General features: G+C 38.0%; 8 protein-coding genes across 8 annotated transcripts; 6 read left to right on the forward strand and 2 right to left on the reverse strand.

Moving 5' to 3' along the window:
• Window positions 1–36: 36 nt before the first annotated feature.
• FDP41_013275 (uncharacterized protein) lies at window positions 37–378 on the forward strand (the record flags this gene model as incomplete). The annotated part of the gene is made up of 1 exon (XM_044703887.1): window positions 37–378. The coding sequence occupies one exon, from the start codon at window positions 37–39 to the stop codon at window positions 376–378; it is 342 nt and encodes a 113-aa protein (XP_044565505.1).
• Window positions 379–843: 465 nt separating this feature from the next.
• Window positions 844–2968, forward strand: FDP41_013276 (uncharacterized protein; the record flags this gene model as incomplete). Its single annotated transcript, XM_044703888.1, has 3 exons — window positions 844–1378; window positions 1435–1895; window positions 1940–2968. The coding sequence occupies 3 exons, from the start codon at window positions 844–846 to the stop codon at window positions 2966–2968; spliced, it is 2025 nt and encodes a 674-aa protein (XP_044565506.1).
• A 101-nt stretch (window positions 2969–3069) lies between these two features.
• On the reverse strand, window positions 3070–6548 carry FDP41_013277 (uncharacterized protein; the record flags this gene model as incomplete). The annotated part of the gene is made up of 2 exons (XM_044703889.1): window positions 3070–6174; window positions 6387–6548. 2 exons carry the CDS (start codon window positions 6546–6548, stop codon window positions 3070–3072), a joined length of 3267 nt encoding a protein of 1088 aa, XP_044565507.1.
• Window positions 6549–7207: 659 nt separating this feature from the next.
• On the forward strand, window positions 7208–7824 carry FDP41_013278 (uncharacterized protein; the record flags this gene model as incomplete). Its single annotated transcript, XM_044703890.1, has 2 exons — window positions 7208–7237; window positions 7309–7824. The coding sequence occupies 2 exons, from the start codon at window positions 7208–7210 to the stop codon at window positions 7822–7824; spliced, it is 546 nt and encodes a 181-aa protein (XP_044565508.1).
• A 434-nt stretch (window positions 7825–8258) lies between these two features.
• Window positions 8259–12333, forward strand: FDP41_013279 (uncharacterized protein; the record flags this gene model as incomplete). The annotated part of the gene is made up of 3 exons (XM_044703891.1): window positions 8259–8366; window positions 8430–9786; window positions 9851–12333. The coding sequence occupies 3 exons, from the start codon at window positions 8259–8261 to the stop codon at window positions 12331–12333; spliced, it is 3948 nt and encodes a 1315-aa protein (XP_044565509.1).
• A 197-nt stretch (window positions 12334–12530) lies between these two features.
• On the forward strand, window positions 12531–13653 carry FDP41_013280 (uncharacterized protein; the record flags this gene model as incomplete). Its single annotated transcript, XM_044703893.1, has 3 exons — window positions 12531–12666; window positions 12720–13300; window positions 13369–13653. 3 exons carry the CDS (start codon window positions 12531–12533, stop codon window positions 13651–13653), a joined length of 1002 nt encoding a protein of 333 aa, XP_044565510.1.
• A 91-nt stretch (window positions 13654–13744) lies between these two features.
• FDP41_013281 (uncharacterized protein) lies at window positions 13745–16378 on the reverse strand (the record flags this gene model as incomplete). The annotated part of the gene is made up of 3 exons (XM_044703894.1): window positions 13745–13929; window positions 13988–16193; window positions 16259–16378. 3 exons carry the CDS (start codon window positions 16376–16378, stop codon window positions 13745–13747), a joined length of 2511 nt encoding a protein of 836 aa, XP_044565511.1.
• A 237-nt stretch (window positions 16379–16615) lies between these two features.
• FDP41_013282 (uncharacterized protein) lies at window positions 16616–17232 on the forward strand (the record flags this gene model as incomplete). Its single annotated transcript, XM_044703895.1, has 2 exons — window positions 16616–16942; window positions 17131–17232. The coding sequence occupies 2 exons, from the start codon at window positions 16616–16618 to the stop codon at window positions 17230–17232; spliced, it is 429 nt and encodes a 142-aa protein (XP_044565512.1).
• Window positions 17233–17312: the final 80 nt, after the last annotated feature.

The raw sequence follows: 17312 nt of genomic DNA on the forward strand, positions 1-17312 counted from the left end.
GCAACCAAAGTAGATGTTTATAGCTTTGGAATCATCATGTGGGAATTATTCTTTGAATTGCCTCCATTTACTGAGAATGAGAAAGTAGGACTTTCCTCTGTCAAATCCACCGCATCCATTAACATTCTAACTTCAGTGTTAAAAGGAAAAAGACCATCCATACCATTTACCAATAAGGATGAATTATCACAATGGCTCGTGTTGTATCCTCTCATAGGATTTAGAAGAAACGAAATGTTACTTTCAGCCATTCTAAAATATTTCGAATTGACTCGAGAGTGTTGGAATATGGAGGCATTGCAACGACCCTCCTTTCACATCATCGTGAAAAGCCTTCAAAACATTGAACAACAAATTAAAAATAGCACAGAAATGTGATTGTACGTTGGCCACAAGGAGCTCCAATCCTCTGAACGTTCAGATTGCCAATTTTCTTGTTTCATGAATCATGATTGGAATAGTGCGACTGCGAGAGTCAGGATAGATTCGAATCACCACCACCAGTCTTTTCCTTCAACATAATGAATGGTGCGCACCCGCACTCGAGGACAGATTCCATTTGCGTCTTTCAGTTTCGCATCAGTCGCAGTAGCAAATGTCGCAGCAGCGCATAAAAATTGCATCGCACAACATCATCACCAACAACAAAAAACACCACCACCACCACCACCTCTTCACCTCGAACGATTTTGTTTGTGTGGTTAAAAATCCATTTTGAATAGAGTAGTATTGGCCAACCAACCTAATTATTCAACAGCCAATTGATTTGTTGTAAATAACCCGATATAGAAAATTCAATTTTCTCTCCAAGCGTTTCTTCAATTTTGAATATACGAAGAAGAAATGAACGAAAATTCTACCAATATGATTGTGTCATCCACCAATTCTGTGGTGGGTGATGAAAAGCCTGCTCCTACTGTCATTGAAATTGAACAACCACAAACCCTCTCAAAAAACCCCTTCAAGAGAAGAAAACAAAGGAAAGAACAAGCACTTAAAGCAAAAGAAGAAGAAATTCCAGATCCAAGAGAACCAAAACTACGAAGATGGGATCACTGGACGATTTACAGAATGTTTGGTGTTTCCAACTGGTTTTTGATTTTCTTGGGATGTATTGGCGCTGCGGGAGCTGGTGTCATTCCGTTGTGTTTCCAATTTGTATTAGGAGATTTAATCAATTCCATCGCAACGTACTATAATCAGCCTGATAAGTTGAGAGGTGATATCAACTGGATGGCTGCCCAATTTGCCCTCATTGCATTAGGAGCCACGATTGCAAACTTTATGATGCAATTTTTCCTTAACTGGGCTTCTGAAAGAATTGGTGCTAATTTAAAGGAAGGTTATTTCAATGCTTTAACTGAACAAGAAATGGCATGTAAGTATTTGTGGAATAATATTGAATAAGATTCATGAGGACGTTGTTTGAAATAGTTTTCGATATTAAGAAAGTTGGTACTCTTACCATTGCTCTTAGTGAAGATATTGCAAAAATCCAAGACGCTTATACCTTAAAATTTGCCACCTTTGTCCAACAATTCACTCAATTTGTTGTTGGTATTATTCTTGCTTTTGTATCCAGCTGGCAAATGTCACTTGTCATGATTTCAACCTCCCCATTGATGGTGATTTCTGTGGGTGTTCTTTCTCAATTGATCAAACTTTTCACAAAGAAGACCAATGAGGCCAACGAACACTCAGCTGCTATTGCCACTGAAGTGATTTCGTGTATGAGAACTGTCAGAAGTATGGCAGGCGAAGAAAAGGAGCAACAACGATTTAAAACGGATTTAAAAATGGTCAACTTTTATGGATTACTTAAGGCCATTGCCCAAGGATCTACATTTGCAAGTGTATCATTCATTTTGTGGGGTACAGTTGCTCTTGCTTTTTGGGTAAGTTTAGTGTGTTAGTAATTTTTCTTACTTACATTTTCAAGTATGGAGGTGGATTAACGGTTGACAAGGTAATTTCTGTCGGTGATATGTTTAAAGTGTTTGGTTTAATGCTTATGGGTGTCCTTGGTTTGTCACAAGCCTTTACTTTCTTCCCTGAACTCACTAAAGCAAGAATGAGCCAAGAAACTCTCCTCAAAGTCATCAAAAGACAACCAGAAATTCCATTCAAGGGAGGAAAAACTTTGGACAAAATTGAGGGTAACATTTCTATTCGTAACGTTGACTTTGTTTATCCATCAAGACCTAATATTGTGGTTTTGAAGAACTTCTCATTGGATATTAAACCAGGTCAAGCAGTCGCTTTGGTAGGTCCATCAGGTTCAGGCAAATCGACCATCGTCGGATTGTTAGAAAGATTTTACACTCCTAAATCTGGACAAATCTTTATTGACGGAGTTGATATTGCTGACTTGGATCCAATGTGGCTCCATAGAAACGTTGGTATTGTCACACAAGAGCCCGTTCTATTTGCAACAACAATTAAGGAAAATATTGCATATGCTGTCGGAATGGAAAAAGTTACCATGCAACAAATTGAAGAAGCTGCTAAAGCTGCCAATTGTCACAATTTTATCATGGACTTACCAGAAGGTTATAACACCATGCTTGGTGAGAAGGGTGTTTCTTTGTCAGGTGGTCAGAAGCAAAGAATTGCCATTGCTAGAGCATTGTTACAAAATCCAAGCGTTTTGCTACTTGATGAGGCAACTTCTGCATTGGATACTGAAAGTGAAGCTTTGGTGCAAGCTGCTTTAGACCACTTGATGAAAGGTCGTACCACCATTTGTATTGCTCACAGACTTGCCACAGTCAAAAATTCAGATGTCATTTGCGTCCTTGCTAAAGGTGTTTTGGTCGAGAAGGGTAAGCATGAAGAGTTGCTTCAAATTGAGAACGGAGTGTATCGTAAACTTGCCGAAAAGCAAATGGCCTTTGGTGCTGTGGGTGGTATGGACAAAACAGCTAGCAAAATGGACTTGGAAGTGGTCATGGACCTGATAGAGGAATAAAATTTGAATATTGTTGGAACTTTAATTAGAAGAGGACAAAGTTACCTCATTTCACAACACAGCCACATTATTTGAGCGAAAAATTCAAAGTTGGGGCTTGTTTACTTGCTTTGACAAAGAGCAATCAATTTGCTGGAGTTTTCTTGAGGAAGTTTGCCGAGTGCTTGTTGGACGAGCTGGGGGTTCAGTTGCTTGACGATCTCGACAATGTCTGCTTGAGTTTCAGGTGTAACAGCGTCCGTTCCTACAATCGTTGAAAATACTCCAATTAGATGATCAATGTTTCCTAGCACCACTGCATTACCTTGCTTGACGAGATTAACCAGTTTTTCGTGAACAATTTTAGCCTCAATAAAATCACCACCAACAGGCAAAGCGCTAAACCAGAACCGTAAAAGATCATCGATTCGATTACCTAATTTAGGTGCTCTGAATTCCAAGCATTTGAATAAAGCACTCACTGCGTTACAGGTAGCAGGTAAACTATCTGGGTAGGTGGCATCTTCTCTTTGAATTTGTTGTGTTAACATTGGTACTACTTTTTCAACATATGAATCAAAAGAGGCATCTGCAAACTTAGCACAAGCGCCTAGTCCGTAAACTGCTGCCTGTCTCACCTCTGGATTATCCGAAGGTGCATAAGCCAAAAAGCATTGAATAATATATTCAAACATCTCCATAAAATGTCTTTCACCTTGCTCCACAAAATCACAAAGAACACACAAGGCAATTCTATGCTCTTCGTCAGAATAATCTGCTTCTAAAACAACTCTATATGTGTCCCATAAATGTTCTTTGAAAGGTCCCCATATGAATTGTTTTTGAATCTTCATCATTGATCCAACAAATTCAGCAACTGTTGTCATGAATTGTTCTTCTGCTTCACAGTCAGCATCTAGTCGAAGTTGTTCTTCATCATCGTCTTCATGATCAATTTCTGCCATAATTGCTTGCTTTCTTGATAAGGAATGGAGTAAAGCAACCTTGAGAACTTCACAGGCAAGAGTAACTTGATCTGCATTCATACTATTTTCACCAACTTCAACAACACAATCATTCAAGGACTCGGTCAATGCAGTGGCGGTCTTTACATCTGGCTCAACCTTTAAAGCAGGTAAAATGTGTAACAAAATGAAATCCAAAAGCCCTTTCAAAGTTTGTGGTTGCGCTTTACCCTTTTGTACGGCAATTTTAACTGCTTTGATTAACTTGGGCATAATAGTTGCACTTGTGTCTCTGATGTCTTCCATGTATGGGAACTTTAAAAGTGGTACCATAATATCAGTGATATCTTTAACATAAGGCAACATGGCATCCTTCAAAACAACGACATAGGAATAGAGGCATGAACATGCTAAATGCTTTTCCTCCAATGTTGATGTTCTAATGCTAATAACCTTATCTCCAACTCCCTTAATTGAGAGTGTGACTGACTCCATTCCTTCCTCTTCAGTAGCATCTCCTGCGCTGTCAACATCAGAAATGGTGATATCAGGCTCAATGGCTGCTGATTTCAACAGTGGTGGAATAGTAAAGTTAAGATATGGGATGAAATCTTCACCCAAACATTTTGCAATTCTTGTGTAAGCTTGATGCAAATGTTGAACAATTGGATCGTCACTGTCTTGAGTTTGTTGTTGAGTATTAATCAAAACTTCCATGATTTGTCTGGCGTCAGGACTAAACTTTTCTTTTCCGACAGCAACGCCAATTAAACTGACACACTCAATTGCACGAGATCTCAGCACACGCTCTTGCTTACCAGTACCATGCAACAAAATTTCTTTCAAGAAAGGCATAATATAATCGTAATATTTGATGAAAAGATGTTCTGCACAATCTGCAACAGCAGAAATAGCGGAAAGAGATTGTTCTTGGACATATCTTCGGCCAGTCTTCAATAAATCTAACAACTTGGAAAGAATACTATCAAGATAGGGTTGAACATAAACATTCTCGCAATCTTCAACAAAGTTGACAATAGCTGTTGCTGCATGGGATTGAACTTTGGCATAACTGTCACTCATTCCTTGAAGTAAAGCAGGAACGACCAATTGATGGAACTTGGATTGAATAGTTCCAGCGAAATCTGTAGATAATTGAGCAGCACAGTGAATAGCTGCGTATCTAACACGAGGATGTGGATCTTGAAGTCTACCAACAACCATTTGAACAATTTCATTCAAATACTTTCCGTATTGCTCATTACATCCCTCGGCAGTTTGTGAAATAGCCATAATTCCAGTGTGTCTATATTTCCAATCGTTTTGGTTATTGATAAAGTCTGGAATATACTTGAAGGCAACAGTGGCCACCTGTTCTGGGTTCACTCCGGACAAAGCTAATCTATCTAAAGACTCCAATCCAACATCGTAATTCGACAACTCAGTGTCGTTGTCTTCATAAGTGCTCGACCACTCGTTTTCATCATGTTCGATATCCAGCATAAGATTCATACATAAAGGTAATAAATTCTCAATGAAATTTGGAATTCTTCTGACAGTTCCTGGAGAAGCCTCGGAAAATGAAACCATGAACTCGATGGCCAAATGTCTAACACCGTCTTCAATTTGGGTTGTACTTGCAACTTGGTACATGGCTTGTACAACTGCAGAAGCATATTGTTTAAAGAAGCTTGTTTGACTCACAACCACCTCAATCAACATTTCAATACAACTTGAAGCATTTTGAGTGTTGTTGTCGTTGAGTTGAGTGGCCAAAATGTTCAAAAGTTGAGGAATGCAAGTTGCAAAGGCAGGAGTTTTAGGTTTTTCAATCACATTTACCACAGAACACAGAGCTTCAAAGGCATCAATTTGAACCTGTGGATCCTTATCTTGTAAGCAAGCACTGAGAAGTTGGTGAATTTGTTGAAGATATGGGTCTAACCCTCTATCCAACAAGTATGTTGCAAGTTGATTGAAAATACGCATGGCACTACTACGAAGCAATGGATTTGGGTCAATGGCCCAGTTGAAAATTGTAGGAAGAAATTCAGGATACTGATTATCCTCAATGAGGCCAGAAACAAATCCGGATAATGTATAAACGAGTTTGCTTCTAATGTGGCTCACTGTTTCTTGTGCCAAAGCTTGAAGTAACTCTGTTTTCACCAGTTGTTGTGTTTGTGGAGTGAGAGATTCGTAGAGGCTGTCATCAGTCTTTGTGATGACTTTTCTCAAAAGCACACAAGCAAGACTTCTCACCTGTTGTTGTTGTTGTTATATTACGAAGGGTCGGTTGACGGAGATGGGAAATATGTAACAAAATGTACCGGAAATGTTGTTGACGTGCAGACATCATGATGTAGTTTCAAGAGTTAATTTTCACAATAATAATTGATGGGAATTGTTTGTGATATTGATAAAATTATTATGTTCAAAGGATATTAGTAATAATGAATGAGAAAACAACCTACATGTATGTGTTGAGAATGACGGAGGAGATGAAGTAAAGAACCCACACAAAAATCAGGGTTTGACTTGGAAGCATTGAATAGTTGTTCCGCATGATTTCTCACATTGTTATCATGAGAGAGAATATTAGCAATGATTTGCTCAAACTCTTGTATGTTCGACATTGAACTTGTTGATGGTGGTGATGATGATGGAGAAGAAAATATAAATTATGATAATTAGGAATACTGTTATGTTATGTTGGTGGTCAATTAGGAACGGCGAGAGTTGAATGTACGTACAATAAATGATGATGCTGAACCAAAAAAACACCTTTCTGAGAGGCTTTCAACAACAATTTTGAGCGATGGCGCAGGCACTCGTAAGACGGGATGGTGCTTGATGAAAATTATTTTTTTAAAGCAAAGAACCATGAATTCTCTCAGCATGAATCCCATTTATCAGTACTAATTTATATATCGTTGCATGGAAGATGTATTCAACCATAATAATTTCTTTGGTTTAAGAAATAATTATTATTATTCATTCCATCCAGCTTTGTCAAATTTTCATAATACTAAAAAACACCTCATATTTCGTCGGCTTGTTCCTAAATTGGTCCTTACAAGCATCACTTAAAAAATACAGCAACACACTTCTCTCCGTTATCGCTCCCTTTAGTGATTTAGTTGAAGGACAATCGGAGCAACACAAGTCGCCAACTCAATGATCACTCTGCTTCTGTGGACAACATTGTAGCATCATAATTGATTTAAATAATTCATAATTTTCAATCATGACGGGCGGAAAGTTACAAGATTTGTGGGCACTGAGATCGAAGAGAATGGTCTCTTCCCTAACTCACATCCACAAGGTAATTATATATTGCTGGTGATGATGAGGCCAAACATGTGAATTGTTTTATTTTCCTTTTTCGAATGCCAGTATTTGACAGGATATATTTTTTGTTTTGGATATTTAGTTTACAAATCTTATGAACATTTTCAAACATTCAGATGGTTAGGAGGAGCATTGGAATTCTCTCCAAGCACTGTTGAAAAATTTAAGGAATTATTTCCTCTAGAGTTTGAGCTAATAACTAAATTGAAACGAATAAGAGATTTGTCGTTTAATGTTTTTGCACCTGCTGGCTTGGGGTTAGGTCTATCTTTTTTATATCCATGGTATTTCCGTACGCCTCAGCTTCACCATGTGAGCACACAAACAGTACTCACAAGAGGTTTTAAAGTTATTTATTTTTCCTTGGTCTCGGCGATGTTGTCTGGGTACTTGCCATTTTTGTATGCTTACAAGAATATTGCACCAAAGCATATGTGTGAAGAAACAACATTACATTTCTACTCATTTAGTATGTCACAGAAAGATAAGGATTGGTCGAAAAAGCTCGTGATGTCCCGTCACGGCATTAAACCACATCCCTTTCATCACTTCAAAGATTGAGAGGGTTAAGGAAGCCATCAAAACAACACTAAAAAATGTCTTGCTCATCATCATTCACATTATTTTGCATTATTGAGTTTGAAGAGTGAATTCAGCAGCTCTTACAAAATATGGGTATTTTTCAGCCCGACAGCACCATCATTCATCAAATTTATAAAATTATTTGTGATCTCTGGGGCAATAACAAATGATCTTTATTGAAGCCCATTGCACACGAGAACCAAAAGCGCCCGATGATTATTCAAGAATTTCTCCCTTGTGTTGTTTTCTGATGGTATGATTTTTTGCTGTTCTTCCAATTATTCTTCTTGCTCATGGTTGGAAGAAATTTTGCCGTTAAAAAAAATAGACGGAGTCGAAAAATATTTTAAGCAACACTGCGTGTGGTATCACTCGCATCATCACCACCAACAACCACGTGATCGTACAAACATATGCCCTACAATACTAGAAATCGAGGAGAATCCTCACATTCCTATGCTCAATATTTTGAGGAGGACGTGAATGAAGATGATGAAGATAACAACACACAATATCACAAGGTAAGTTGTTTCATGTGGATTACGATCGGTGTGAGTGATGATACTAAACATGACGCAATTCAGCCACCTACAACTCGAACAAGACACACTCCGAGAAGATCCTACAAGGAGTCTTCAAGCGAGAGTGAAGAAATTGATCAAGAATTAGCTGCCTCGAAACGAGCATCCAGAGCAGGACGAGGAAGAAAAAAACCAATCGATGAGGAAGAATTGGATGAGCCCGAAGAGCAAATTGAGACAATTGCTTCGAGCAGACCGAAAAGGACTGTTCGAAAGAGTCAACATTATGAGGATTTTTATGTTGATACAGCCATATATTCCGGAGAGGAAGAACCACAACAAGAAGAAGAAAAACCATCAAGAAGAAGAACGTACAGAAGAAGTGCTGTAAAGTCAAGAAATAATTCTGTGGAAATGAAAAGAGAAATGATTGAAACGAATCAACAAAATAATATTGAACATAATCAAGCACTAACAACAACAGCAAGAACACAAGTTAGCTTGGATGTTCAACCACAAACTACTATCATATCCGAAGTGCTTGAAAGTGGAAATGCGAATGAATTATTTACTAGCAACAACATACAAGCGGATTTTGAACCAAAAAATCAAGAATTAAATGGTACTACTGAAACTACACAACCATCAATTGATCAAAACGCAAACCAAATATCAACAAATATTAACGATACATCCCTCAACAGAAGTCAATCCGCAATTTCTGAACAAAGTGAAGAGACAAACAAAGTCAAAAAGAGAAAGAAGGGTGAGGATGACGAAGATTTTGTGATGGATGAGGATGCAGATGAAGCCATCGAGGTTTCTGATGACGAAACTATCTCAGAATCTCTATCTGAGAGAGAAGAGGACTTGGAGTTGGAAGAGCAACAACCTAGGAGATCTAAAAGAACAAAATATAATGAACTGGATGAAGAAGAACATATTGAAGAAGGAAAGACAGGCAAGGATATCAAGAAGAGGCTACGACCTCGAACTCAAGCACAGATGAATCCCTACAGCCATCCATCATTTTCACCAAGAACAGAAATTTCTATTCCATCCAAAATTACAATGCTCAAAGAACAAGAAAGTCTGCTTGCTCCCTTGAGTGCCTTAAAATTTGAATTCTCTGACTCTGACACTGAGAGTGACGACGAAGTAGAGAATCCAATGTTTGGGAAAAAGGGAGCCTATGATCACATTAAGCCCCTCAATAAGGAACAACTGAAGAAACGACCATCTGCTGATATAGATCCACTGTTCTCAAAACCTGTCGGATTTGACATGGTTGGAGGATTGAATAAGCACATTACCGCTCTCAAGGAAATGGTGGTTTTACCATTGCTCTATCCTGAAATGTTTAGCAAGTTTGACATTACACCACCGAGAGGTGTGATATTTTATGGACCTCCAGGTACAGGTAAAACACTAGTTGCGCGAGCTTTAGCAAGTACATGCGGTACACATACATCAGGAGGAAGTAGACCAATTGCCTTTTTTCATGAGGAAGGGAGCTGATGTTTTGAGCAAATGGGTAGGAGAAGCTGAAAAACAATTACGTTTACTATTTGATGAGGCCAAACGACTTCAACCATCGATCATATTTTTTGATGAAATTGATGGGTTAGCTCCTGTCAGATCTTCCAAACAAGACTATGTACATAGCTCAATTGTTTCCACTTTATTAGCACTTATGGATGGTCTTGACAGCAGAGGACAAGTGGTCGTCATTGGAGCCACCAATAGAATTGACTCAATCGATCCTGCTCTGAGAAGACCTGGTAGATTTGACAGAGAGCTTTTATTTACACTTCCTTCAAAGAAAGCAAGAAAAGATATTTTAGAAATTCATACCAGAAATTGGTCACCTCAACTTCCTGAAGAACTCAAAAACTATATTGCCCTTAAATCTGTTGGATATTGTGGGGCTGATATTAAGGCTCTCTGTGCGGAATCTGCACTTAATGCTTTGAAAAGAAATTATCCACAGGTGTATTCAAATCCTTCTAGACTTTTATTGGATTTGAACTCGGTCGAAGTTACAAAAGTAGATTTCTTACGTGCCATGAAAAACATTGTTCCAGCTGCTCATAGAAATGCTGTTATTCATGCTTCACCGCTCCCAATACAACTGGCTCCATGTCTTGAGCATAAATTATTAGATGTTATCAAAATATGCACTGAAGCATTTCCAATATGCTCCAAGAGTATTGAGGACAAGGTTGAAACGGAAATTGATCGAACCGATATGGAAAATAATCTTTTTGATGATTTTGAAGGTGTTGATGAAAAAACCTTTGAAAAGAATTCCAGCGACTTTTTTATTAATCCACCAACCTTTAGACCTTGGATTCTGATTTCTGGAAAACAAGGCATGGGTCAAAACTATATTGCCAGTGCGCTTTTATACCATCTTGAAGAGTTTCCTTTGTTCTCATTAAGATTTGAAAACTTAATTTCAAATACTGCATCTCGAAGCGAAACAGAGGCCATTGTGAATATTATTTCAGACGCAAGAAAGAATGCTCCTTCTATTATTTGGATTCCCCATATTGATAAATGGTTTGAGAAGAGCACAGACCTTATGAGATCGACTTTAATCACTCTACTTAACGACATTCCTTCTTCAGTACATGTGCTAGTGTTGGCCACAACTAGTGATCAGCTTGAGAAAAATCATGTGATTGAATCTGAGATGTTTGTAGACTATAGATATGAAGTTGCTGAGCCAACCATTGAGGAAAGAAGAAATATATTCAAGATCGTTTTGGACGACGTAACAAGACCGCCACTAAAGCCAAAACGATCAAGAAAACCATTGCCAGAGCTTCCTTTAGCTCCTCCTGTTGCTTTACCATCCAACGAAGAAAACGACAAAAAGATAACAAAACTGACAAGACAAGAGAAGGACGACCTGAGAGAGCTTAGAATATCACTTCGTGAGTTTATGACTCGTCTCATGAGCAATAAGGTTTATACACCATTTTTGAAACCTCCAAACGAAGAACAACGTAGATTAATTACAAACAATGAGGATATTGCTGGAGGTACAAATGGAAAGATTTATCTTCAAGACATCTTGCTCAAGCTAGAGATGAGAAAATATTTTTCTGTGAAAGAGTTTGCTGTGGATATTGAACGCATTGTAACCAATGCTGTACATTATATTAAGCATCCTGCCAAGTCTTTGGACATTTTAAGCATTACCAGTAAGGCGAATGCTCTCTATGACTCGGTGAGACAGGCCATTCATTTACAAATACCAGAAGATTTGAGAAGAAAATGCAATCAAATCGCTAAAAAGCATCGCAAAGCCGAAAAAACAAGGGCAGAACTTGCTCAACAACAGGCTGTTGTTTCTTCATCGTCGACAAGTATCATTCAAGTTGGTGACTTGCAAGAGCAACCCATTGTTGTTGGCGATGCAGATGCACACCAGGAACCACCATTCAATCATAATGACGTGGCTACCACTATCCCTTCTCAACCTAGTAGCCTTGTCCAAAATGATCCAATGACGATCGTAGATGAGACTTCTACCACAGAACCACCACCAAATCAAGCAGCCACTCTTTCCCATAGTTTGATCCAAGAAATTCCGAATTATACTCCCCCATCGAGTAGTAATAATGAAATTGCTCCCTCATCATCGGATGCTGTACTGACTCCAAGAATGGAGTTGGATCTCACCGTTTCTTCTTCGAACAACTTGAAACCAACAATTAATGAAGAGGAAGAAGAAGAGACTGATTTACCCATCTCGATCGATCATGATCGCCTTAATACCTGGTTTGAGCAATTTATCTCTCTCACAGAAGGTTTTTCCTTAGAAGACCTCGACAAGGCTTTCAGTATCATTTACAAGACCATCTATCGACATCGATTCGAACAGGATCGAATGACTCTCCTCGCAGAATTGGAACGTTACTCATCGCAAGCGTTCGCAAACAATTCAAGAAAAAAATAAAAGAGCATCCATCCTTATCTCTCATCGTTGTTGTCGCGTCGACAACAGAATTGAAAGAACTACTGTAAACTTACAATTTCAAACATTGGAATACTTCAGCGAGAACAACAACAATCGGAAAGAGGCCAGAGTATCGCTACTTTGCTCGACATCTTTCTTATCAGTAACAACCCTATTTAGCCAAATATTTCAAAGGCATGACTAACCGAGCCTCGAGTGGAAGTACAAGCCGCTCGGGAACAGCAACCCATACATCGTCGCTAAGAAAAGATGTTGAAGTATTCAGCAAGTACAAAAGAGAACCCGTTCTTGTTGACTTGTATCATCAACAAGGTACGTACTCAAGTTGAGAGATATCCTCCAAGCATATGCTGCAATTATTTCAGGAAGAGATTCAAAATTATACTATCACCAAGAAGGAAATAGAAATGTACATTTAGATTACACTCCAAACATGTCACTGGTGGAACGAAGAGAACCATCCTTTGTTGACTACACAAAAAAAGGGCAGTTTAGTAATAGGTTATCGAAATTAATTAATGATCAGCCTTCTACCCTTGATTACACACCTCACTACACTTTTGTGCATGAAAGACCCAAATGTGGTGTCAATATGAGAAAATCTACTGATAGAGACAAACATTACTTCTCCATAAACGAATCCAAAAAGCAAAGCATTACAAACAATGTGGGTTTTGTGAATTCAAAATCCACAATTGTGGAAGATCAACAAGATCGTTTTGTAAAAAGAGCTACTAATATTTATCAAGGAAGTGAGACTCATGCTCTGGACATGTCAAAGATGACTTCACGAACAGATTCACATACTGACTCCAACGATCCAGGCTTCAAATACCAACCCATTTATTCTGCTACCTTACCTAAAGTTTCACATTACTACGACATGGGAAAGCAATCTGACCGAACGAAAGCCAAAACAGCGTGGATACCCTCTAGATCTGAGTCTGTAAGTATTTAATAGTAATGCTTTTTTAAAGTGTTTCTCATGATAACCATGTTCAATAACGAACACAGTCGAAACATTATGATGTCTCCTTCCAAAGCGTCGAGATTCCTCCCAAGAACTATGTCAACATGAAGAGGAGTACAGGAAGAGAATCAAAGAAGAAGAAATCAAGCTTTGTAGACTTATCGTATACACCAAATCACTCATTGACAGAAGGTAAAAGTGCATGGTCTACGGACTTGTTTCTTACGTCTGGTCGCGGTGATGATGTAAAAGATATCACACAAAGTGCAGAGAATCTTGTACGGCGAGTTAGGAGAGAGCTTCGTAAGCTCAATCAGATTCACCACTGATTTTGGAATAGTCAGCCAATCAGATCAATTGATTTATAAACCACTTTTTTATGTTAAAAACAATAATTTTATCAATTAATTATCAGCATGTCTATTTCCTCTTGTAGAGATAAAGGTAACTCATATCGAATGGAGGGTTTTCACTAACCAGTACCTTACTATCATTATACAAGACCCATTTCTGCTGTCCTTCAACCTCTCGCTTTAAATGGCAAACGTAGTGACCACATCCAGTATTGGCTCCAATGTGACTGACAAATCCAATTAATTCATATTCTGTTTGTTGTGGCGATAATCATTAAATTTGGCGTTGATAACAAAATAAATTACTTACTTCCAGAGCCATCAGAAAATGTTTCATGCTTCTCCACTTTGGCAGTAACAGTGCTAGCTGAGGTCTCTTCCCTCAAATACTGATCAATGTCATCCATGTGGCTGAAGAGCCATTCGGCAGCTCGTTCAATATTGTTTGAGGTTTGCTTGAGAGCAACAACAGCATGCTCTTTTGGAAAACCAAGGTTCATGATTGCCTCCACATCCGAGTCACTTGGTGCATTGGATGAAGCATTACCAGATTGCTTCTTGGAAGGTTCTGGAATAGGCTCATCAATATCTGCATCTCCTGAATGATCAAACACCCAATCCATTGCAGCATCCAGGCCAACATTATTTGTTTTCCAAGCTCCTCTCTTGGCTCTATTTTCTGGAATACCCATTTCAACAAGACTTTGAACAATTTGCATGTCAATGTAAATAGATTCTTGTTTTGGCTCGTCCGATGGTAGCTCTTGCTCGTTTGGTTTCAAACCAGTTCCTCTAATACTTGTCAAATCCAACTCTTCTGCATCTGTAATAAAAACGTCCAATTTCTTTGGAACCCATCCATCCAAAACAAACTTTCTAATTTGGACAAACAAATAATCTGGGAATGTTGATAATTTGGTTTGTTTCAAACCAATTGTCTTTCTTCCAAGTGCTGAGCTATAGAAATTCTCAACTGCATCAACCTCAGCAAACGCCTCAAGACATTTCGATAGTGGAACTTTTGGTCTAACTACTTCTTTCTTTTCACTTGTGGTACCGAGAGGTCTACTATTCACATTTTGAACAACTCCGAGTTCTTTCTCTTTAGCTTCTCTCTCCTTCTCTCGCTTACAGAATTCTTCATACTCAGCCTTGTTTGTGGCAGCAGAAAGAGGAACTGGAAGAGAAAGTAAATTGTCTTTTCTGTGAGTATATTTAACCTTCTTTGATTCAGAGCATTCAATTCTTTCTTCGACTTTAAAATTGAAAAGATGAGTAATAGAATTTTCAAACCCAACTCTCTTGTCTTCACGTTCAATAAGTTGTAAAAGATATTGGTAAAACTCAACTGAATCTTGTTGTCTCATAGTACTGAATTCTGCATGTCCCTTTCCAACAACACTTTTGAATGATCTTGGTGGAATTCCCTCTTGATATCTTCGTTCGTTATTTTCATCAAACTCTTCTCTTGAGTATTCACCCGATAACAATCCGTATGCTAATTTTGCCATTTGAAGTGAAAGAGTATCAATTGAGCTTGTTGATGTATAACATGACATTTCTCTGTCGTAATATCTCTTTTGGAATTCTGGAAGCGAAAATAGAGTTTGCATCACACTGGCCAAATAGCATGAGTTACCAATGTTTTTCATTCCTGTAAATCCTGGTCCATAAAGAGGTTGTAAATTCTTGTCACTCTCTTGAATTCTTGTAAAATCAAAATTTAAATTTTGGTCAAGTTCCATTTCAGCCAATGTTTTTGCAGTCTTTTTCATTTCTCTAATATTAATTCCAAAGTATTCTAAATGTTCAACTAATTTGGAATCTTTAACCATTTTATCCTCTGCATATGAGTATACATCTGCTTTAGGTTCACCATTTTCATCTAATTGAATAGTTCCAAGCTTTACACAAACAGGAAATCCTGTTTGTTGATAATGTTCAACAGCATGATTATTTCCTCCGCTGCCATCCCAGAATTTTCTTCCACATCCAATATGTCCATCGCTAAGATTCAACCACAAATTGTCAGTAATATCACATTGACTACATTTCCAACCAGATGGAGGGATCTTCACATCTCCAACTTGTTTCAAGGTCAAAGTGTGTTTTCCTTCAGTCAATGGCTCGCCCTCCCATTGCAATACTTCCTTCTTACGTTCTACAGCTTGATTTTCTAAAACACCTTTGATGGAGAGTTTGACTTTCTCTGGTAGATCATTGTTAGGCAATGGAATGACAACATTGTTTGGCTCCAATAGCACCAAAGATAACAATTCATCATACTGATCTTTGTCATCTTCCTCTTCCTCTTTGATATTAAACCCTCCCTCTACACCGATGGCCATTTTGGTTGGAACTTCTTCAAGCTTCTTCTCTTCAGGTGGTGTCCATTTCTTAATTCTCTTAATATTCAAAAATACACTGTTACCAGTTAATTCAAAATGTTTTCTGACAAACTTTTGAGAAAAGGCTAAAAATGTGTTCAAGCAAACGTTCAAGCCTCCTTCGGATTTCTAAAGAACAAATGTTTGATCGTATAATTATTATATTGTAATCATTTATGGATCATGATACCTACTGGTGTATCAAAAGAAACACAACATTCTTCCTTGTGGATCGGGGTGAGTTGATTAGGAATGTTGATCTTGCTAAAATCAAACTTCAAAGAGGAAACATTCACGTGTTGTGTTTGTTGCATTTTTTGTTTGTATTTTTAGCTCGATTCCTCCCTCAGATGAAGGTAAAGAAGAATACTGCCATCCACATTGGTGAACACATCCACAACATTGACTCCCTCTGGATGAGAGTATTGATCTACTCGATCATCACACACCCCTTGTGAAAAAACAATATACTACACTCTCAAAAAAGTAAATTAGGAAACATCACCTCAGTCGTCTTCGTTAGCTCGTCCCTCTTTTCAAAAATTTAAAAAATGATTCATTTTATTCTCCTTCAAAATCGTGCCGGCAAAACTCGTCTCAGCAAATGGTATGAAGCCTTTGAAGATGATGAGAAGGAAAAGATTAAAATTGAAGTCCATCGTTTGATTACATCTAGAGATCAAAAGTTTACCAATATGGTTGAATTCCGTAAATACAAAGTTGTTTACCGTAGATATGCCGGCTTGTATTTTAGTATGGGTGTCGATGTTAACGATAACGACCTCGCCTATCTTGAATCAATACATCTCTTTGTCGAAGTTTTGGATCAATTCTTTGGAAATGTTTGTGAATTGGATTTGGTTTTCAATTTCCACAAGGTAAGTCATAGTTCCGGATTCCACCATGATTGATGATCATCAAATTCATATAACAACAATATATTGCCAAATATTACACAACAATTTTAATTTACACTAAATTCTGATTTCTGATGATATGGACATCAATTCGTATTTCCGTAACGATTTGTACAATTCACTAACCTCATGATGACGATCTTTAACAGGTTTACATGATTCTTGATGAAATGTTCATGGCCGGAGAAATCGAAGAGACAGCTAAACCAGTAATTCTGAGTCGTTTACAGCTTTTGGACAAGCTAGAATAAGTGTTTTGGATCTAAACGAAATGTCCTCCTCTTATTCATCCTCGTCCTCTAATTTCTTTCCACAACCCCTCCAATTTTGG

Source organism: Naegleria fowleri, assembly GCF_008403515.1.
Source record: "Naegleria fowleri strain ATCC 30894 chromosome Unknown tig17, whole genome shotgun sequence".
Taxonomy (NCBI): Eukaryota; Heterolobosea; class Eutetramitea; order Acrasida; family Naegleriidae; genus Naegleria; species Naegleria fowleri.